The 23,733-nt window shown below is 44.2% G+C and overlaps 1 protein-coding gene across 3 annotated transcripts; it reads right to left on the reverse strand.

Moving 5' to 3' along the window:
• Positions 1–18,190: 18,190 nt before the first annotated feature.
• Positions 18,191–23,295, reverse strand: SPMIP9 (sperm microtubule inner protein 9). 3 transcript variants are annotated; one of them, XM_061432602.1, is made up of 4 exons: positions 22,827–23,295; positions 21,853–21,889; positions 21,025–21,137; positions 18,191–18,720 (listed from the first exon to the last, which is right to left on the reverse strand). In XM_061432602.1, exons 3-4 carry the CDS (start codon positions 21,079–21,081, stop codon positions 18,298–18,300), a joined length of 480 nt encoding a protein of 159 aa, XP_061288586.1. In that variant the 5' UTR covers positions 21,082–21,137; positions 21,853–21,889; positions 22,827–23,295; the 3' UTR covers positions 18,191–18,297. The 3 variants fall into 3 exon arrangements, with proteins under 3 accessions (XP_061288586.1, XP_061288585.1, XP_061288584.1); XM_061432601.1 differs by having other exon boundaries at positions 21,025–21,117; positions 22,634–23,293; XM_061432600.1 differs by having other exon boundaries at positions 21,025–21,117; positions 22,827–23,291.
• Between the last annotated feature and the right edge of the window lie 438 nt (positions 23,296–23,733).

Consider the following 23,733-nt stretch of genomic DNA (forward strand, 5'->3'; position numbering starts at 1 on the left):
ATCACTGCAGATGGTGACTGAAGCCACGAAATTAAAAGACACTTGCTCCTTGGAAGAAAAACTATGACCAACCTAGACAGCATATTAAAAAGCAGGGACATTACTTTGCCAACAAAGGTCCATCTAGTCAAAGCTATGGTTTTTCCAGTAGTCATGTATGGATGTGAGAGTTGGACCATAAAGAAAGCTGAGCACCAAAGAACTGATTCTTTTGATCTGTGGTGTTGGAGAAGACTCTTAAGAGTCCCTTGGGGTGCAAGAAGATCAAACCAGTCAATCCCAAGGAAATCAGTCCTGAATATTCACTGGAAGGACTGATGCTGAAGTTGCAGCTTCAATACTTTGGCCACCTGGTGTGAAGAACTGACTCCTTGGAAAAGACCCTGATGCTGGGAAAGATTGAAGGCAGGAGGAGAAGGGGATGACAGAGGATGAGATGGTTGGACGGCATCACTGACTCCATGGACATGAGTTTGAGTAAGCTAAAGGTGTTGGTGATGGACAGGGAAGCCTGGTGTGCTGAAGTCCATGGGAATCGCACAGTCGGACACGACTGAGTGACTGAACTGAACTGAGGCTAATATTCTGAGCACATTTAAAATAGGTGAGGCTATAATATTCAGAAGGTTGGCTGATTTAAATGCATTTTCGACTTAGGGGTGTATGGGTATGTAACTCCATGGTAAGTTGAGGAAAATCTATAGTTGAGAGCTGGAATAGAAAACACTCTTCCACCTGTAAAGGTATTGCCCCTCCTCCAGACATCATGAGAACACCATAACAAGCAGGTCCACAGTGACTGACTTAAACATGCCAGACATAAAAAAATTCAACCATCACAAGTCCCATAATGCCTCTGCCATGAGCTACTTTTAAATTCCTCAAGTGGACAATGACTTAAAATAATAAACCTAGGGCAATATGTACTGGCTACTTCCAACAGCTTTAGCATCCCTCATCTTGGCTCAGCATCCCTCTTTAGAGCAAGAGAGTATCTTCTTTTGCTGCTTCCCCTGCTCGGGCTGGTGCAATAAGAAAAATGGGGAAGGCAGGAGGAACAGCCCAATCAAAGGCTTGGTGGGGAGGGGAGGAATGAGAAAGTGAGCTCTCTGTAATGGGAGTGGAGAGAAATAAAAGAACTTGACAATTATTTTTGAGGCAGGAAGGCCAGGGACACTGGAATTAAGTGAATAATTCAGTCAGTCAGTCAGTCAATTCAGTCGCTCGATTGTGTCTGACTCTTTGCAACCCCATGGACTACAGCACGCCAGGCTTCCCTGTCCATCACCAACTCCCTGAGCTTACTCAAATTCACGTCCATCAAGTTGGTGATGCCATCCAATCACTTCATTCTCCGTCTTCCCCTTTTCCTTCTGCCTTCAATCTTTCCAGCATCACCGACCCTTTCAGGGTCTTTTCAAATGAGTCAGTTCTTCCCATCAGATGGCCAAAGTATTGGAGTTTCAGCTTGAGCATCAGTCCTTCCAACGAATATTCAGGACTGATTTCCTTTCGGATGGACTGGTTGGATCTCCTTGCTGTCTGAGGGACTCTCAAGAGTCTTCTCCAATACCACAGATCAAAAGCATCAATTCTTCAGCACTCAGCTTTCTTTATAGTCCAACTGTCACATCCATACATGACTACTGGAAAAACCATGGCTTTGACTAGATGGACCTTTGTCTGCAAAGTAATGTCTCTGCTTTTTAATATGCCGTTTAGGTTGGTTATAACTTTCTTCCAAGGAGCAAGTGTCTTTTAATTTCAAGGCTGAAATTACCATCTGCAGCGATTTTGGAGCCCAAAAAAATAAAGTCAGTGAATAAATGGTAGAGGAGAAAAAGATGAGTCTTGGATTTCTTTTTTTCTTAAGGTTTATTTTATTATGTATTTATTTTTCATTGAAGGATAATTGTTTTACAGTACTATGTTGGTTTCTGCTAAACATCAACATGAATCAGCCATAGGTATACATATGTCCCCTCCCTCTTGAACCTCCCTCCCACCTCCTTTCCCAGGCTCTTGGATTTCTAGCGCAGAAACTTCCATAGAATCTAAAAGAAAGAGGAGATGGTTTGGTTTGCTGCCTTTTGAAAATAATGGATTTCCCAGGTCTCTGTGGTAAAAAAAAAAAAAAAAAAAAAAACCTGGGGCTTTAGTCAGGAGAAAATGGGAAACCATTCCAAGTTTCTGAGCCAGGGAGGCTCAGATGTGATGTGATCCTTAAGATCCCTGTGGCAAGTGAGGAAGAGAATGGACTGGAGAGAGAGGCCTTCACCCAGCAGAGTGGGCAAAGGGCCTGAGCCTGGTCTGTGGGAGCCAGAAGACGCCTCTTGTCCAGTGATTAAGCCTGGGCTGGCTCCCAGGAGCCCAGGGCCACTCTTCTGTCATCACTCTTTAGTGCTGGGTATGGAAGGATTTCTCCAGGCGCTGTTGCAGTGGGAGGCTCCCTGTCTTCTGCCTCCTGAAAAGAAGGGAGCTTTTTTTTTTAATATTTATTTATTTCTTCATTTGACTGCACCAGGTCTTAGTTGCAGCATGTGGGATCTAGTTCCCTGACCAGGGATTGAACTTGGGGCCCCTGAATTAGGAGCCTGGAGTCTTAGCCACTGGACCACCAGGGAAGTCCAGGGAGCTTTTATTTTACGATTTTTTTGTAGTTCTACTTTAACTTTTTTAAAATCAATTTTTATTGGAGTATAGTTGCTTTACAATGTTGTGTTAGTTTCTACTGTACAGCAAAGTGAGTCAGCTATATGTATACATATATCCCTCCTTTTTAAAAAATTTCCTTCCCATTTAGGTCACCACAGAGTACTGAGTTCTCTGAACTATACAGTAGGTTCTTATTAGTTGTCTATTTGCTATATACAGTATCAATAGTGTATATATATGTCATTCCCAATCTCACAATTCATTTAGAAAAATGGTACAGATGAACCTATTTGCAAAGCAGAAATAGAGACACAGAGAACAAACAAACAAATGTATGGATACCAAATGGGGAAGGGAAGCGGGTGGGATGAATTGGGAGATAAGGACTTTTAGAACTCACTCTTTTCATACTGTTCATGGACAGCAAGGAGATCAAACTAGTCAATTCTAAAGGAAATCAACCCTGAATATTCATTGGAAGAACTGATGCTGAAGCTGAAGCTCCAATCCTTACCACCTGATGCAAAGAGCCAACTTACTGGAAAAGACCCTGATGCTAGGAAAAATTGAGGGCAGGAGGAGAAGGGGGTGACAGAGGATGAAATAGTTGGATGACATCATCAACTCAGTAAACATGAAATAAACAAACTCTGGGAGATGGTGATGGACAGGGAAGCCTGGTGTGATGCAGTCCATGGGGTCACAAAGAGTCAGACATGATTGAGCTATTGAACAACAAGAGCTCACTCAGAGAATATGTCAGGAAGGATAACAGCAAGGTTGGGATCAGCTCAACCTTGGCATCTGCTTTGTTGCAAGCAGAAAGAACATGGGTAGGAAGAGGAGCCCAGACAATGCAGAGTTCACTAGTCAGAACTCAGGTGCTTTCAGGAGACAGAGGAAATCCGCACTCCCCAGAAAGGTCAGAAATTTGCCCAGTGGCAGAGAGAGGCTTTGATTCTGAGAAGTAATGAAGGGGAAAGGGTGTTCTTTCTTCAAAAGTATCTTTTGAAGAAATACTCAGACTAAAGGCTGAATAGATGAAGATACATTTGTACTCTGATATGTTGCAAATGAGTCAGCAGCCTAGATGGAATGATTAAAGCAGATAAGTGACAAATCTCCAGGTTGCAAAGGAGTGTGAGTAGTATGATTGCAGCCAAATGGAATGGCTTCTATATCTGTTTAAATGGAATATTTTCATTGGGATAAAGTTTAGAAGTACCTACACCAAACACCACACTGTTTACCTCAGGAGAGAGGAATAGGGGAGGAGGGTCAAAGGAAGAGATTATTAACTCCAATCTTCATCTCACCCATCCTTTGACCTCTTTCAACAGAGGCACTATTTTCAGGATTAACAATATTCAAGGGCTTCCCTGGTGGCTCAGTGATAAACAATTCGACTGCCAATGCAGGGACATGGGTTCGATCCCTGGTCCGGATTTCACATGTCACGGAGCAACTAAGCCCATGCATCACAACTACTGAGCCTGTGCTCTAGAGCCTGGGAGCCGAAGCTACTGAAGCCTGTGAGACCTAGAGTCCATGCTCTGCAACAAGAGAAACCACCACGATGAGAAGCCAGCACACCGAAACTAGAGCAGCCCCCGCTCACCACAACTAGAGAAAAGTCTGTACAGCAATGAAAACACAGCACAGCCAAAACTAAACAAGTAAATAAAAATAAAATTATAAAAGATCAAAGAATAATCAATTAATAAAACAAGAAAAAGGAAACCAATAAACTATTTCCACTATTTTAATTGATCTCATCTTTGTATCCTGCTGCTTATAGTTTAGACAGACGTGATATGGTCTCATTTAATTCTGCTGGGCCCTCTGCAACTCAGATATTTTCACGGCAGTTTTATCCATAAGGAACCAACACCATTGTTAAAATAACTACAGTCACAAAGCAGGAAGCTTGTAATAATCCACTTATCATCCCACTACCCACAATTTCACTTCTGATTTCTTTCAATCCAGAGGGCAGTTTCGAAGAGTGACAGGTAACAAGAGAGACTGCTTTGTAGTCACAATCAGCCGTATTACTATTTACTTGTTTAGTATAATTTTCCTTGATCTCTTTAATCTGTTTCCACAATTGCAAGTAACAGGTTTTGAAGATCAAGGGGATAAGATATATAACGTTTAGCACAGAATCCTACAAGTAGTAAACACTCTATAAATAGAAATGAAAACAAAATCATAACCTCAGTTTCCTCAACTCTAAAATGGGTATAATTTGGGACTTCCCTGGTGGTCCAGTGATTAAGACTCCCCACTGCCAATGCAGGGAGCTCGGTTTCCATCCCTGATCTGGGAACTAGGATCCCCCATGCCGTGCAGCATGGCCAAAAAATTAAACAACAATAGAAGTAAACAAATAGGGCTTCCCTGGTGGCTCAGTGGAAAAGAATCTACCCGCCAATGCAGGAGACAGGGGTTCAATCCCTAATTTGGGAAGATCCCAGTTGCCAAAGAGCAACCCAGGCTGCAAGCTGCAACTACTGAAGCCAGAGTGCCCTAGTGCCCTAGAGAAGCCACTGCAATGAGAAACCCACACACTGCATTGAACACTAATCCCCACTTGTTGCCTGCAACTAGAGAAAAGCCGGAGCAGCAACGAAGACCAAGCACAGTCAAAATTAAATACATAAAATGGGCATAATTTGTTGCAGAGTTACTATGAGGATTAAGTGACATAATTTCAGTTAAAGAGTCACACAAAAGTGCATATATGCAAATCTACGATTACCTGATGGGGGAGAGAGGAAGGTAGAGAAAGAACCCCTGGCTGTTAACTGCCCTCAAGGAGTAGAAAAGAAGGAAACAGGAGACGAAAGCAGAAAAGATCCCAAAGTAAAATATGTAGCTTATAAATTTCATACTGTTTCTGCAAAACTACAGACATTGAATATACATATGACAAAGACCAGAGGCTGACAGTTGATGTTACGAGGATAATGTGTTAGGTTAAGATGAAAGTGTGGTTATTATTAAAGTAATCAAGAGACGCCCTTTGTTACCCGAGGGGTGTGGGGCTGCCCTGTGGGGCCAGGCAGGGGGGGAGGGTGGTGCTGAAAATTCCCCCTTTCTTTCAGAACTTTGACCCTAAGCTTCAGGTCAACAGGGCAGCCTGAGAATCTTCCTTGGTTTGACTCCGCGGGGAGCCGGGGCGCAGGGTGGCCAGAGGGTTTGAAGACCAAAGGTATGTGAATGAGACATCTATTCTCTGGCCCGCGGTCTGATGTCTGGCTCCTGCGCAGCCGGGAGCGGCGCCAGGAATTGTTGTTGGTGCAAAGACCGGTCCGGGAGGAAGAGAGCTCAGATTGACCACGTGGGGGCGATAAGACACCGAGGGAAGGCTGGAGCTCCGCGGACCGTGGGGTTTGACTGGGTGGTACCTAGTCTGTCCAGTGGCTTGTCCCTATGTGGGGCAGATGCAGGAAGGCGAACTGGACAGGGGACACTTTAGTGGGGATGTGATGGACCGCGGACGCTGCGCGAATGGTGCGCACTGCGCGGAGGAGCTGGTACCTCCGCGTTGTTAATTACCTCCCACCTCCGGCCCTCTTTCCCTCTCCCCTCCCTTGGGTAGAATGAACCTGCCTGGGGCTCAGACCTGCTGCCCGCGGTAGGGTGGGCTCCTGCGCGAGTTTCAAAGGCAAACATTCCTGGAACGCCTACTGTACATCCACTCCTGTACTAAGCACTGTATATTCATGAGATCTCCTAATCTTCACAACCGCCTTGGGAGATAGTATTGCCTCCATTCTATAGCGGAGGAAAGGAAAACTAAGTCGAAGGATTTACCCACAATAGGGATAATCAGGCACACCAGGCGGATTGTAAATATTTTAAAACAAATATATGAATGAAGAGAACTCAACCTCCCTGCTCAACAGGGAAATACGAACGAAAGCAACAACGGGGATCCCATTTTTCCACTCGTCGATGGCAAGAATTTGAAAGATTCACCTGTGGGGGTGCGTGTGTGATAAAAAGAATTCTCCACAGTGTTAGGAATGCAAAGAAGAATGCATTTGAATGAATTTTGGTATCTGTTGAAATTTGCAAGCAAATTCTTCTTGATACAGAAATTCCCCTTGTGGAATCTATTTTTCAGAAATAGCCACACACTATATTAACCTTAGTGGGAAAGGCAAATAAGGTTTTGTTTTGTTTTGTTTTGTTTTAAGGTGATTTACCTGCAATTATGCAGCTATTGAATGAGCCTGGAGTCCAAACCCGCTGTATCTGATTCAGATAATCGCTGGCCTTGGGCATCGTTTGGAGCGGGGGAGGGGGAGCGCTCCTGCGTGAATGCGATTCATGGGCAGTGGAGTCTCTAGGGCTGTCTGCTAAAACGCACATTTTTGGGGGAACCTTTTCTAAGGTTTGAAAAATCAAAGGCTTTAGGAATTGTTATCCTACAACATGTTGTTTAGTCCTTAAGCCTTGTCAACTCTTTGCGACCCCATGGACTCCTCTGTCCATGGGATTCTCCAGGCTAGAACACTGGATTGGGTTGCCATGCCCTCCTCCAGGGGATCTTCCTATCCCAGGTATGGAACCTGCCTCTCCTGCTTTGGCAAGCGGATTCTTCACCACTGAGCCACCTGGGAACCTACATTAAAACAAACAAACAAACAAACAAAAACTCCCTGGATGATTTTTAAAGCTCTGCTTTTCTATCTCTGCAGCAGGTTAGAATACTGGGACCTTTAAAAATGCCATTAACCCCCTGCCACACTCCAGCCTTAAAAACCCACACTCTCTGTCTGTGACATCCAGACATCAGGCTTTTTTTAAAGCTCCCAGATGATTCCCAGATACAATCAAGGCTGGGAACCACAAGCCTCAACAGTCATAGTCCTGCTGGCCCAGGAGTGTGGGCAGAAATGCAGAATCTCAGGTTCAACACCTCATACTGGCTGGTTCAGAATCCACACTTTAACTGGAGCCCCCAAATGATTCATAAGCAAATTAACGTTTGAGGTAGATGTGGGTGAGGTTTTCCATTTATTTCAGCACTCCTCCAGTAGCCTAGCCTCAGAATGATAGTGTGGAGAGAAGACTGGAACTATGAGTAGCCACCTACAAGTAGCATAAACAACTGGGCCATGGTTAATTCTACCAGCATCTCCTGCTGTTGGTCAATCGCTAAGTCATGTCCAACTTCTTGCAACCCCAATGAACTGCAGCACACCAGGCTTCCCTGTCCATCACCAACTCCGGGAGCTTGCTCAAACTCATGTCCATTGAGTCATTGATGCCATCCAGCCATCTCATCCTCTGACGCCTCCTTCTTCTCCTGCACTCAGTCTTTCCCAGTATCAAGATCTTTTCCAATGAGTCAGCGTTTTGCATCAGGTGGCCAAAGGATTGGAGCTTTAGCTTCAGCATCAGTCCTTCCAATGAATATTCAGGGTTGATTTCCTTTAGGATTGACTACTTTGATCTCCTTGCTGTCCAAGGGACTCTCTTGAAGTCTATCTACTTCAGCACCACAGTTCAAAAGCATCAATTCTTCAGTGCTCAGCCTTCTTGCTTTCCTTTTTAGTTTATTATCATTTTTCCAATTGGTATGGAATCTCCTTGTCTTACTGTTCTTGCTGTATTCCCAGCCCTTAGACTTGTGCCTGGCATATACCATTAAACAAATATTTGCAAACAAGTAAGGAGTTGAATTCAAAAATAATTTTTCTCCTGCACTGTTGGCCTTTTTTCTTTTTTGGTATGTAAGGGACTCAGATGCTTCTTTCATTTGTGTTCTAAATACACACACACACACACACACACGTATATATATATATATATAGGCCTCCCAGGTGGCACTAGTGGGAAATAACCTGCCTGCCAATGCAGGAGACATAACGTGATGTGGGTTCGATCCCTGAGTCAGGAAGATCCCCTGGAGGAGGACATGGCAACCCACTCCAATATTCTTGCCTGGAGAATCCCATGGACAGAGGAGCCTGGTGGCCAGACATGAAGAGCCAGACATGACTTAAGTGAGTTAACACACACACATATTTATATATTTTGTGTGTGATAAAATATACACATAACATAAAATGTACCATTCAAACCACATTTAAGTGTATAGTTCAATAGCATTGAGTATATTCAGACTTTTGTGTAACCATCACCAATCCCCCTCCAGAACTTTTACATCATCACCTTTCCACCTCCTCCTATCCCTGGGCAATCACCATTTCTCTTTCTGTCTCTATGGGTTTGACTACTCCAAGCACTTCTTATAAATGAAACATATACATATATACACATACACATATGTGTACATGTATGTGCACATATGTGTATGTGTGTACATACATATGTATATACACATACACACATGTTTTGAAAGTGAAAGTCGTTCAGTTGTGTCTGACTCTTTGTGACCCCATAACTGTATAGTTCATGGAATTCTCCAGGTCAGAACACTGGAGTGGGTAGCCTTTCCCTTCTCCAGGGAATATTCCCAACCCTGAGATAGAAGCCAGGTCTCCCATGTTGCAGGTGGATTCTTTACCAGCTGAGCCACAAGGGAGATGTTTGGAAATTAATGCACACATTCTGGCTTGTTGTGTGGCCAAAATACTCTTGAGACATTTAAATAGGTGTTGAAATTCCCTGATGGTCCAGTGATTAGGACTTGGGGCTTTCTCTGCCAAGGTTATTGCTGTTGTTTGTTGTTTAGTCTGTAAGTAGTATCCGACTCTTTTATGACTCCATGGACTGTAACCCATCAGGCGCCTCTGTCCATGGGATTTCCCAGGCAAGGATACTGGAACGGGTTGCTGCTGAGTCACTAGGGGAAGCCCTCATTGCAAAGGGTCCAGGTTTAATCTCTGATCAGGGAAGGAAGATCCCATAAGCCAGTGTGTCTCGGTCAAAAAAAAAAGCTGCTACTCTGATCCACCTCCACCCCTCCATGCTGTCTCTTGCACCCCACTTTGTGATTTAGCTCCATCAGAGATTTACTACTGGCTGATCTTGTCAAGACTTCCAGGAACTCGGCATTCTCTTCTGCTGCTTCTCAGAGCACCAGGGAGCCAATCTCCAGGTAAACTGGATGAAAATGCAGATGCTTGACATTTGCTCCAGACCTAGTGACTTTCCACCCACACCTGGTGGGGCTGAGGATCAGCATTTTATCAAGGTGCTCAGATAGTATTGCCTGCTAGGCGTGACTTCAGAGTTTCCAATCCACAGTGGATGGCCACTTGATCCAGAAGAGGGCACACTGCAGCACAAGCCTGAGGTCTGCAGCCCCGCCCTGCCTTAGGTACTTATCCTTCTGTGAAATGGGGCTAAGAATTCCCAAGTCACAGAGATGAGATGAACATCTTGGGAGATAGCATCTGCGATTGTGTTTTGTAAACGCTGAAGAATATACACATGTAAGGGCTGTTAGTATTATCTCAGAGAAGCCTCCCAGTCCTGTTTCTGCAGCCTCATCATCAAGGCCCCACCCCAGGCCAAGGAATGACAAAAACATCCCATCAGATTGACATCATGGTGGGGGCGGGGAGCTCAGTTCATGTGTCATGTCTTAAGCAAATGAAGTAAAACACTTTACTAACATTTACCAAAAATTTTTAAATATCCATTAATGTACATTCTTTTTATTTTCTTTTAAGTACACCTCTTTATTTTTTTAAATTGAGGTATAGTTGATTTACAATCAACTTGCAATCAACTTGCATCACTTACAGCAGAGTGATTCACTTATATATATATTCAGTTATATACATACATATATATATATATATATATATATATATATTCTGTTTCAGATTCTTTTCCCCTATAGATTATTACAAGGTACTGAGTATAGTTCCCTGTGTTATCATGTTTCATGTACTGGTTTGGATGGTAAATAATCCACCTGCAGTGCAGGGACCCTGGTTTGATACCTAGACTGGGCAGATCCCCTGGAGAAGGAAATGGCAACCCACTCCAGTATTCTTGCCTGGAGAATTCCATGGACAGAGGAGCTTGGCGGGCTACGGTCCATGGGGTCACAAAGACACAACTGAGCAACTAACATGCACATTTGCACCTTGTAAGATGGGTATAATTATCCTCATTTTACAGATGAGAAAACTGAAGGTTTTCATGGAAATGGGATTTCATGAAAGAAAGAAGCCAAGCTTCAGATCCTGTGACATTTGGCTAAATCACCTGATCCTTTAGGTTCCTCGGCTATAAAGCAGAGTGAGAGGTAGATTATCTTCTCAATGGTTATGAGGGGTATTTTATAAGGCATGTGCCTGGCCTGACACTGGGATTGGCACATGGGTCCCCTCCATAGCCCCTGCTCCCTATTCTGTGCTCTACTCCTATTCCCTGGGGACCTCAGGGAGCTCTAAACATGGAGAGCAATGAAGACAGATGGGGTGGCTACTAGTACCCAGCCATGTTCTGCTGCAGGAATAACCAGGCATGGAGCTGAAAGCCTTCTGCTGAGAAAATTGCCATGTCTGTTGGCCATAGCAGGCTTCTCCTGGATCCACTGATCAACCAGTCCAGGCTAGGATCAGGACTGGGAAGGCATGGGGCCAGGGATATTGGGGGTAGAGGGGTGGCACGGGGGGTTGACAAACTTTATTTGAAGTTCTCACCATCCTGCTTTTCCCAAAGATGACTCTGATTGGTAGAGAGTAGAATTCAGTGGGCAAAGGTGTGAGCCATCTTCGAGAATGTCTGCCCAGGTAATTTCACTTGACATGGCCAGGTACAGAGAGCTTCGCTGGCTGAAGTTGGACAGACCACCTTGTCTGGAGCCTGATGCAGCTGGAGGCCAGAGCATGGAAAGCAGCTACAGAAATGTCTGGAGGTCAGGCCTGGGACCACCTCCTTTCTATGTCTCGGCTTGGAAAGCCTGTCCTCTGCCATTCATTCCTTCGGTGTTTATCTAGCACCTGCTGTGTGCCAGGTCTCAGGAGCCACCAAGATAAATAAAACAATTTTATATTTTAAGTAATAATCTTAAGTGTTAGTTGCTCAGTCATGTCCAACTCTTTGCCACCCCATGGACTGTAGCCTGCCAGCTCCTCTTTCCATAGGATTCTCCAGGCAAGAATACTGGAGTGGGTTGCCATTCCCTTCTCCAGCAGATCCTCCCAACCCAGGAACTGACCTGGTCTCCTGCATTGCAGGCAGATTCTTTACTGTCTGAACCACCAGGGAAGCCCTAATAATTGTAAAGATAATAAAAATAAAAATTAAAAATATCTTACTGTTATTGAGCCTTCACTGTTTGCCAGGCTCTAGGCATTGACTCATGTAACCCTCACAGCATCCCTATAAAGTGTGGGAAAATGAAAGGACCTAGGAACCCAAACTGCTTGGGACAGGAGATTATCAAGGCAAGCTCTTTGGAGGAGGTGATAATGCAGTTGGGAGAAAGCAGGACTTTCTAGCAGACAGACAGAAGCAGCAAGTGCAAAGCACAGAAGTGTGAAATGTGTGTGTGTGTGTGTGTGTGTGTGTATAGGGAAGGCAGGGAGGTGGGGTTGGAAAGGTTGATGCCACATATGAAGGGCCTTTACAGTGACGACCCCAAAGGTGTGGTTCTTCAGGGAGATGAGAAATAATCCGACCTTTTTTCTAAGGTTCCTCTAGGGGTAATACAAGGAGGAACTGCAGGGGGCGCTCCTGTGCCAACAGAGGACATTGCTGCAGCGGCGTCCGGAGGAAGAGCCAAGTTAAGAGATTTCTGAGGCAGAAACTTGGGACTTTAGTGGCTGTTGCTCAGAGAAAGCCCAATTTATCAGCCTTCAGACTTGAGAACGTGAAGCTAGTGCCTCATATGCAACGTGTTGGGGTCTCATCCTCCTCTTTTGAGCGGATCCCTCCTGGAATTCCCCTCCACTGTCCTCTCCTGCTCCATGTGACCCAGGGCTCAGCTAGTCTTCTTGCCCTGTCCAGTCCTGGAGCTGTCCAGGTACGTCTGGACGCTCAATTGTCTATCTTAAGCAGAGCCAGTCATACCCCTTGTAACGCTAGGATGAACCCCTGAAAGGGGGCTTCCATGGTGGTCCAGTGGTTAAGAATCTACCTTGCAATGCAAGCGACACTGGTTGGATCCCTGGTCTGGGAAGATCCTACGTGCCTGAGAACAACCAAGCCCATGCACCACAAGGAGAGAAGCCACCGCATTGAGAAGTCCGAGCACCACGACTAGAGAGTAGCCCCTGCTGCAGCAACTAGAGAAAGCCTGTGCACAGCAACAAAGTCTCAGCACAGGCAAAAATAAATATTTTTAAAAAGAAACATGTAAAGAGAGAGGGAGACATAAAAAAAAGAGAGAAAGAAAACAATATTATTCATGTTTTCACCTCAACTAAGTCATTTTGTGGAAGAAACTATATGTTCAAACAGCTGATTCACATGACAACACTGGGGAAAATGTTATTTATTAACAAGTACTGAGAAGTAGTGCAATTTCATTCTTAGATACCTTTTTTATGGACATGTTGGAAGGCATCATGGATAAAAGAGATTCACTAAAGAATATAACAGGTAAGGGAGAAGGGAACATACTAGGTAGGAAGCATTTCACAACTGATGAGGAGACAAATGTCTGTGAGTCCAATTGTTTTGTTATATTTATTCATTTACATTTTAGATTCAACATATAAGTGAAAGCATACAGTATTTGTCTTTCTTCTGTCTGACTTATTTCACTAAGCATATTACCCTCCAGATTCATTTGTGTTGTTGCAAATGGCAAATTTTCGTTCATTTTTATGGCTGAGTAATATTCCATTATTAGTTAGTGTAAGTTGCTGAGTCGTGTCTGACTCTTTACGATTCCACGGACTGTAGTCCACTAGGTTTCTTTGTCCATGGCGTTCTCCAGGCAAAAATCCTGGAGTGGGTTGTCATTCCCTTCTCCCAGGGATCTTCCCAACCCAGGGATCAAACCCAGGTCTCCTACATTGCAGGTGGATTCTTTACCATCCAAGCCTCCAGGGAAGCCCAATATTCCATTATACATATATTCAGTCACACACACACACACACAAGGAAATGCCGACCCACTCCAGTATTCTTGCCTGGGAAATCCCATGGACAGATGAGCATGGTGGGCTATAGTCCATGGGGTCACAAAGTTGGACACGACTGAGCGACAAACACACACACACACGCACACCACAGACATAGAGAACACACTGGAGGTTACCTGTGAGAAGAAGAAAGGGGGAGGGGCCAGAGATTGGGCTTTGGGACTAAGAGGCACAACACAACATGGTAAATCAACTTCAATAAAAATTTAAAACCAAACCCGTTTAGTAAGTGATTTGGTAATATACATCAAGAACATATTCATACACTTTGACCCAGTAACTTCATCTTTCTTTTTCTACCTAACTGGAGAAAAAAGTTTATTCTGTGACGTTACTTGTAAGAGAAAATACATCATTGAAAACTTGGATGTTGAACAATACTAATTATGCAATAATTAGTCCGTGCAATAATATTTATGAAGGTTTAAGGTTGAGTAACTGTGTGTATACTTAATGCAACAAGACCAAGCAGAATGTAAAATAATGTGTTCAGTGTGAGATTTGTAAATATGCATATAAACATGTAAAATGTGCATATAACTAAACACAGACTGTATCACAGGTGTTATGTTCACTCAAAAGGTATGAGCATTATTAATACCCCTTACAGATGAATAAGTTACTGTTCAGAGAGATGAAATAAGTCTTTAGAATACTCCTCAGCTGGTAAATTGTGAACTCAGGAACCCCAGTTTTGCCTGGCTCCCCCAAACTGGTGGATTTCCAGTTTTGTCTGGCTCCACTGCACAATAATTTAAGAGTTACCTCGACTCCCTGGGCATCAAAAAGTCAACCAAAGTTGTCAGTGAGCAGTGGGATTACAGGTGGTTTCTTTTTCTTCTTCACACTTTTCTTCATTTTGCAACATATTCCAGAGAAAATATATGCAGATTACATATTTAAACTTTTATATTTGAAACTAAATAGTGAACATATTTGGAGCATGTGCTAGATAAATGTTTATATCGACCAATGTGCAAAAATCTCCTATAAATTGATGAGAAAAAAGATAAATAATTCAAGGGAGAAAGATGCAACTCAGAAACCCAATGGTTAGATTCAGTAGCCAAAAGATTCAATATATTGCTAGAAGTTAAATTAAAACTATGCTGGTACATTCTGATGAACCAGTAGTTAATACTCCATGCTTCTACTGCAGGGGACTTGGTTTCAATCCAAGAACTGAGTTCGAACATGCCTTGTGGTGTGGCAAAAAAAAAAAAAAAAGCCAAAAACAAACAAAAAAAACCGCCAAAACAAAAACATGATGAGATACCATTTTCCATCTTATCAAATTAGCAAAATTTTTAAAGATTCATAATATCCACAAGCTGGTGGGGAGATGGGAAAAGAGGCACTCTTACCCACTGCTGGCAGGAAGGAGGCTGTTCTGGTAGGATCTATTAACACTACATACTCACATGGTTTGACCTGGAAATCCCATTTGTACAATTCTGTCTAATAGAAATCAAAGCACCATTTGTAAGGATATATGTTTATGAATAATTATTGTGGCATGATTTGTAGAGAGGGAATTGGAAAAAGCATGACTATGCACCAATATGAAAATAATAAATCAAAATCTATCAATTCAATGGATTATCAGGCTGTCATGAAAAAGAATTGGATCTGTAAGTAATGGAGTGTGAAAAGGAATAGAGTACTGTGTATAGCATCACTACTGAAGTGTGATTTATCTACCAGCAGTACTGGCATCATCTGGGAGCTTGTTTGGAAATACAGAATCTTGTTCTCATTCTTTTTTTTTTTTCTTAATCTTTTTCTTTTTTTTTGATGTGGACCACTGACCATTTAAAAAATTTTTATTGAATTTGTTACAATATTGCTTCTTTTTTTATGTTTTTTAGGCTGCGAGGTATGTGGGATCTTAGCTCCTTGACCAGGAATCGAACCTACATCCTCTGCACTGGAAGGAGAAGTCCTAACCACTGGATCGCCAGGGAAGTCCCTCGTCTCCATCCTTGACCTACTGAACTGGAATCTGCATTTTAACAAGATTCCCTACAGAAACACCAGTGTTTAGTGCGATCCTATAAAGGGGATGCCTTCTCATGTGTCATGGCAAAAATGGTCCCACCACTTCATGGGAAATAGATGGGGAAACAGTGGAAACAGTGTCAGACTTTATTTTTCTGGGCTCCAAAATCACTGCAGATGGTGACTGCAGCCATGAAATTAAAAGACGCTTACTCCTTGGAAGGAAAGTTATGACCAACCTAGATAGCATATTGAAAAGCAGAGACATTACTTTGCCAACAAAGGTTCGTCTAGTCAAGGCTATGGTTTTTCCTGTGGTCATGTATGGTTGTGAGATTTGGACTGTGAAGAAGGCTGAGCGCCAAAGAATTGATGCTTTTGAACTGAGGTGTTGGAGAAGACTCTTGAGAGTCCCTTGGACTGCAAGGAGATCCAACCAGTCCATTCTGAAGGAGATCAGCCCTGGGATTTCTTTGGAAGGAATGATGCTAAAGCTGAAACTCCAGTACTTTGGCCACCTCATGCGAAGAGTTGACTCATTGGAAAAGACTCTGATGCTGGGAGGGACTGGGGGCAGGAGGAGAAGGGGACGACAGAGGATGAGATAGCTGGATGGCATCACTGACTTGATGGACGTGAGTCTGAGTGAACTCCGGGAGTTGGTGATGGACAGGGAGGCCTGGCGTGCTGGGATTCATGGGGTCACAGAGAGTCAGACATGACTGAGCGACTGATCTGATCTGATCTGATCTACCAAAGTCCGACCTTTAGTTCTACATTAACTTCTCACTTTTAGCTGGGTGCATGGCCACCTGGGACAAAGATTATGTTTCCCAGCCTTTCTTGCAGTTTGGTGGGACTATGTGGCTGAGCTCTGGCCAAGAGGACACACTGGAAGTGAAGAGGCTCACTTCTGCCCCTAAAAGGGACATTGACTGAATCCCCCTGGTGGTTTCTTACTTACATTTTTTTAAGTGTGCACTTATTTTATTTATTTATTTTTGGCTCTGCTGGGTCTTTGTTGCTATGAGGACTTTTCTCTAGTTGTGGCAAGCAGGGGCTACTCTTTGATGTGGTGCAAGGGCTTCTCATTGTGGTGGCTTCTCTTGTGGAGAACCACTCTAGGGCATGCGGACTTCAGCAGGTGCAGCGCATGGGCTCAGTAGTTGTGGTTCCTGGGCTCTAGAGCACAGGCTCAATGGCTGTGGCACACAGGCTTAGCCACTCTATGGCACTGAGATCTTCCTGGACCAGGGATCAAACCCATGTCTCCCGCATTGGTAGGTGGATTCTTTATCACTGAGCCACCAGGGAAGCCCTGTTTCTAACTCTCTGCTAACTGAAAGTTATCAGTCACAAAATCAGCCACTGTATGAGTTTGTTCAGTTGCCATAACAAAGTACAACAGTCAGAAATTTACTTTCTTCCAGTTCTGGAGGCTGGAGGATCTAAGATTAAGATCTGGCAGGGTAAGACCTCTTTATGGCTCCCAGGCTAACGTTTTGCTACATCTTCACATAGCCTTTCTTTGGAGAGAGAGAGAGAGAGAGTGAGAGAGAGTGTGTGTGTGTATCTTCCCATAGCCTTTCTTTGGAGTGTGTTTGTGTGTGTGTGTGTGTGTGTGTGTGTGTGTAGAGCTCTCATTGTGTGTGTGTGTTTACTTTTTTCGTTTTCTTTTTAAAGACCACCAGTCTTTTCAGATTAAGCCTTCACCCTTTTGACCTCATTTAACCTTAATTACCCCCAACTCCATGGGGTCACAAAGAGTCGGACACAACTGAGTGACTGAACTGAACTGAAAGGCCCTGTTTCCAAATACAGTCACGTTAAAGGTTAGGATTTCAACATATGAATTTGGATGGGGGCACAATGGACTCCACAGCAGTCACCTGGGACTCAGAGCCAGAAACTGCTACAAAGAACGCCCTTTCCTCTTCTCTCACCTGCTTACCTCTAAACTGTTAGATGAGAGACAAACTAGTACATTTTTCAAGACTTTGTACTTTGGTTCTCTTTGTTACAGCACCTTAGCCTGTTTCCTAACTGACCCTTACATTTGTGTTCCCCAAGGTCCACTGAGCAAGAAGAAATACAGGAAATGAAGCCCTCTAAATGGTTACTGTTGATTGCTACAAGGGTGGGAGTGTGGAATGAATTAAGAGCATTGAGGTAAAAACTTATCCAACAGCATTTTAAGGTTTATAATCTTACCCAACTTTCAATGACTATGGGAAACATGATTATTTTCCCTTTTGTAAGACTCTTTACAGCAAGGTTCTTACTTATACTGAAACACACATATTCCACCCTTCATACATACCAGTTTCCCTTCTTCCCTCCCTCCCATCTTCCTTCTATGGCGGGGATGCTGTGCCCCGGGGCAGGCCAGGGAGTCAAGTGAAACCAGGCAGGCCAAGTCAAACAAGCACAGTCTTGGTGCCACTGGATCGTCTTTCCAGAGTTTTATTTTTAGTTCTCCAATCCGTACTTCAAGGGATTTCCTTGTGAGAGGGAGGAATTTCCACAGGGCCCTTGGAAGGTGTTCTCAGCCTACCTACTGGTAAAATGGCATCAAGGGGCCCCATCGGTTCAATATGGGAACCTTGACTGTACAGTGATAAGTACAGGCACAGCCGGGCAGTAGAAAGTAGCCTTTGCCCACGTCTGGGGCGGGCTGGTGCTCAGGCTCCAGAAGACAGGGGAAGTCGGCGCTCTGTCGAATCCGGTTTGGGTCGCCGTGGGCCAGGTACAGAGCGTGGGAAGCTGGGTACACAGATGGACAGGTGCTGGTGAACCTCCATTCATCCTCCACTGGGCCCACACGGCCCTGGGGTGGGAAGAAGCCAGGTTGCCCCAGGTCCTTGGCGGTCATGTGGGGCCTTTTGAAGGCAGGGTATCCATCTTCTAGCTTGGGGTTGGGGCTGGGGGTGGGTCTGTAGAACTCTTTGTCCTGGAGTTGGGTGTCCAGCTTTGCTTGCTGTGGAAATAAATCATATACAAAAAGAGGGCTGAGCGAGGCAACAGTGAAGCTTCTTCCTAGGTAGTCTCCAAGACAGAGCACACTTGGAACTTCCATGGCAGTCCAGTGGTTAAGACACCATGATTCCACTACAGGGGCATGGGTTCAATCCCCGGTTGGAGATCTACGATCCCACATACCGCAAGGTGGCCAAAAAAAGAAAATTAAATTTAAAAATAAATAAATGAGACAGGGTATACTTTTCTTTACTTTCTAGAGATTAGTTTTTGAGTGGCAATATATACAACAGAAGGACGTACTGAAATAGTACAAAAGGGTTTATAGCGAAAAGTAAGTCTATTTCCTACCCTCCTTCTTTCTCAGGTCCCCTCTCCAGGGACACCCACTGTCACAGAGTGTTCTGTGTCTTATTAGAAATATTTGATGTACATGTAAACTTACACGTATATATCCAGATGCCTTCCATCTGTACACAAGTGATACATATTATTATTCCAGTCTGCACTTTGCTTCTCCTAAATAATCTCAGAAACGGTTCCACCTTTGTTTGTATAGATCTTCTTATTAATTTTAGTGGGGTTACCTCAAGATAGGAACTTTAAACAAGACTTAAAAAGAGCAAGGGCTCCCCAGGTGGCTCAGTAGTAAAGAATCTGCCTGTAATGTAGGAGTCGCAGTTTTGATCCCTGGGTCAAGAAGATTCCCCCGGAGAAGGAAATGGCAATCCACTTCAGTATTCTTGCCTGGAGAATCCCATGGATGGAGGAGCCTGTGGTGCTCCAGTCCATGGGGTCTCAAAAGAGTTGGACACGACTTAGCAACTAAACAACAATGAAAAGAGCAAATGATAAAGGAAAAGACTGACACATCTACCTATATTAAAATAAGAATTTCTATTCAGTGAAAGAGTGACATGACGAGTCACAGACTGAATTTTGCCACTTATATAACTGACACATGTAAGAGTCCAGAATGTTTAAAGAACCCACACGAATTAATAAGAAGAAGACAAGCCACTCAATAGAAAAGTGGACAAGTGACATAAGCAGAAAAATAAACAGCCATGAACAAATGAAAGATGAAATCACTGAAATGAAAATTATGACCACAAGAAAATATTATTTCAAGCCCAGCATCACCGACTTGATGGATATAAGTCTGAGAAAACTCCAGGAGTTGGGGATGAACAGGCAAGACTGGCATGCTGTAGTCCATGGGGTCGCAAAGAGTCGGACACAACTGAACGGCTGAACTGAAGTCGGCAAAAATGAAAAAAAGTCTACCACTCCCAAGGAATGACAAGATTGGAGAGCTACCTGACTGTCCTGGTGGGAAAGTAAATTGATACATCCACTTTGGAACAGTGATGTCACCTCCAACGAGCAATTCCACTCCTGGGAGGGGTGAACGCCTGCACAGGAGGCCCTGCCTCATCTTCATTGCAGTATTTGTGGGTGGGAGGAGTCACAAAAAATAAATAACCCCAATGTCCACTGACAGGAGAGGGGACAAATGTGTCATGGCATCTTTATGCAATATAATATTTATACCGCAGAAAATGAATAACATGCCATAAGGTTCAGCAAAACAATAGAAATCAGAGAAGAGGACAAATAATATGATTCAATTATATAATGAAGTTCCAAAAGAGCAACCCTAAATAATTTATTTAAAGAGATTGCTGTTGTTTAGTCACCAAGCTTTGTCTGACTCTTCCAGACCCCGTGAACTGCAGCATGCCAAACTTCCCATTTAAAGAGATACATACATAAAGGTAAAACTATTTAAAACACACACACATATAAGGGAGTGCTTAACCCAAAACTCAGAAGAATGATTACCTCTGGAAGTCGGGGGAGGGGTGGGAACAGGGAGGGGCATGCAGGGCTCTAATGTGTTGTGTTTTAAGCTGGCTGATAATAGGTACGTTGGAGTTTATCAACATTATTTAAACTGTAAATGTTTTTTATTTACTAGGTGTTGTATGGGTGACCTACTTGGTGTATATTTGAAAACAATACACACAAACTTCCCGGGTGATCCAGTGGCTAAGACTCCCCCCTCCCACTGCAGGGGGCACTGGTTCCGTTCCTGGTCAGGGAAGATCCCGCATGCCCCGAGGCATGGCCAAAAAAAGAAATAAAACAGTACACACACGTACACACGGAATATCTCTTTAGATCTCCTGGCTTCAGACACTGTTCTCAGTAAGTGCCCTCAATGTCCACACTCACAATAAAAATGGATAAAGAGGATTTCAGTGGGCCATTGAATGGAAGGCAGGACTGAGTGACTTCTTACCTCTTCTGATGTGACCCTGGCATATTTGTGCTTCCCATAAGGTCTGTAGTCGATCATGTAGGAGCTTTGGTATATGTCCAAATCCACAGGGGCCTAAAGGTTAAGGGAGAACACTAAACAAGAGATTTCAACATGTCGTTCTTCCACTTAAAGGCTTTCAGTGACTTCTCATTGTTTGTAGGACAAAGGTTAACTTTTGAGCCTGGAATTTGGAGCTCTTCATGATCTGGTTTCTACTTGATTCTACCATCTAAACCCCCTTGGCCCAACTCTATGCCCATTACCCCAGCCTCACTGCTTTTGACTCTTCCCAGGTGGCTGGCACATATTCTTATCTCCAGCTGAAAACATGAGCTGTATTCTTCACCTGCTGGCAAATTCCTACACATCCTCCAAAACCCATATTAAATCCCTTCCCCCCAAATTTCTCCCTCCCATCTCTCTCTACCTTCCAACAATTAAACTCTTGTTCCTCTGCTTCTACAGCACATTTTACATCCCTCACTACAGCAGTTATCACGGTGTGCTATCACTGACTTAGTGAAGGATACTCGATTAGGATTTAATCTTAGGCATCTTTTCAACCTTAAAGCCCAATGCACTGCCCGACATACCATGGGTGAACAATAAATGTACACTAAGCAAGTAAAGGAATCTCCAGAAAACTATAAACTCTTAACTTTCTTCTGCTTATTAAAAAAAAAAAAAGAACGCCATGCAGGGTTGGTAACCAGAGGGAGCTTCAAGGAGCCTGGCCCTCCCTGGGGCTGTTTGTCAATGCTGCCGATCTTGAGGTGGTCACAGTGGTCAGAAGCCCACAACACTCACCTGTCCGGGGAACACCACACCTGACATAGCAGACGACCTAGACACAGACAAGATGATTAGCCCCGTTTCTGCCACAGGCAGGGAAAGTAGTCTAAAGCTCCACCAACCAATCACATGACTCAATCGCCAGGCATTGGTGATGGCAGCAGGGCTAAATGGGTTGGTGGACAGGGGTCCTGGGGCACAGGGGCTACAGCAGGACTCAGAGGGAATCAGTTGTTGAGAACATCAGATTTACCCCTCAGGCAGAGGTGAACCTGATAGCAAGTGCTGTGCTAGTAAATGTTTAGCAATCTCCTTTTTGGGCGGGGGAGGCAAATAAACCCCAGTTTATAGCATTTGCGAAGTTCTGCTAAGTCATTTCCACCCTGGCCCATTTCGACCCACTCCAGTATTCTTGCCTGGAGAATCCCATGGACAGAGAATCCCATGGGGTCGCAAAGAGTCAGACACGACTGAAGCAACTTAGCACTCATGCAAACAGAATGTGCTCCCAGAGCCGGGATAACTCCAGTGCATGGGGTCCCTGGGAGCCAGGGTTCTGAACAGCCCTGAGAAAGCAATGGTCAGGCCTGGAACTTAGAGGCATCCTGATGTGGAAGCACAAACTATGTTTCTAGTGGAGACTGAAGGGATCCAGGGTGATGGTTTTGAGGCTCTGTATTCTTGGTGGACAACAGCTGTGGAAGGGTCCAATCACTCCCTAATCCTGATATCTTAGTGGGGAGGCCTTTCTACCTGGGCTTGGGGGAGCTCTCTGAGCCCACTCCATCTCACGTACTTGGCTCTCTAGGTTCTGGATGGCTCCTCCATTTCATTCCCGTGGCATCCTGCCCTGAGCGCCATTCCATTCAGGGTCCGTGGACCATCAGGGTGGTTGAGAGACCTCAAATAGCCCCTGTGTCCCTTCCTTTTTGTGCATAGACAGCTCCTCTCCCAGACAGGAAGCCAACTTCAATGCAAAGAGCACCTACCCTTCCTTCTGCCGAGAGGATAATGATGTTTCAGCCCTGCCAGTTCCAAGTGTCCCTGCCACCTGGACAGGCTTGCTGCTGTGTCTCTCACCACAGCAGTCTGTGAGATGAACCCTGACCCATACAATGTTGGCTATTTTGGTCACAGTCCCTGGGCATTGTGATGGGGTGACTGGCCAACCTCCTGTGTGTCTGTCCCCTTATCCCTGGCCCCACCCTTTCTCACGGAGAGCTGATGGTATTCCAGCACACCTGAGCCAACATGAACCCTGGCAGCATCGAAAGGTACCCAGAATGCAAGGCTTTCCAACGCTCTGCTGAATCAGTCTATTTGCAGGTTAAAAAGAATCTCATTGGGGATTATGACATTAGACTTTCTGTGACTGAATCCGTCTCATACCAGAGCCCTCCCAAGCGTCTGTTGCCTGAAAGCCTGGCTTATCCCTCCTCTGTCTGTCAAAATTCCACTCTCCTTCACAATTATTTGGATGGTTGTAATCCAAAACAAAAAATAGTAAGTATAGACGAGAATGGGGAGAAACTTGTGCATTGCTGGAAGGAATGTAAAATGATGCAGCCACTGTGGGTAAGTGGATAAGAGCTTGACGGTTTCTCAGAAAATTAAGCATAGATTTGCCGTGCGTGTGTGCATTCGTGCTAAGTTGCTTCAGTCATGTCTGAGTCTTTGTAACCCTATGGACTGTAGCCCACCAGGCTCCTCTGTCCATGGGACCCTCCAGGCAAGAATACTGGAGTGGGTTGCCATTTCCTTCTCTGATAGATTTGCTGTTTGATCCTGCAATTCCACCTCTGAATATGTACCTAAAAGAACTGAAAGCAGGGACTCAAGCAGATATTTATACATCTGTGTTTCTGGCAGCATTATTCACAATAGCCAAAGGGTTGA

The sequence above is a fragment of the Bos javanicus genome, chromosome 11 (assembly GCF_032452875.1).
Source record: "Bos javanicus breed banteng chromosome 11, ARS-OSU_banteng_1.0, whole genome shotgun sequence".
NCBI classification, from domain to species: Eukaryota; Metazoa; Chordata; class Mammalia; order Artiodactyla; family Bovidae; genus Bos; species Bos javanicus.

Coding starts and splice junctions, on each gene's coding strand:
- SPMIP9 (XM_061432601.1), bottom strand. CDS start 21,879: ATGTCAGGTGTGGTGTTCCCCGGACAG. Junction 21,118..21,852: donor GTGTGGTGTTCCCCGGACAG/GTGAGTGTTGTG, acceptor CTTAACCTTTAG/GCCCCTGTGGATTTGGACAT. Junction 18,721..21,024: donor CCAGGGTCACATCAGAAGAG/GTAAGAAGTCAC, acceptor TTATTTCCACAG/CAAGCAAAGCTGGACACCCA.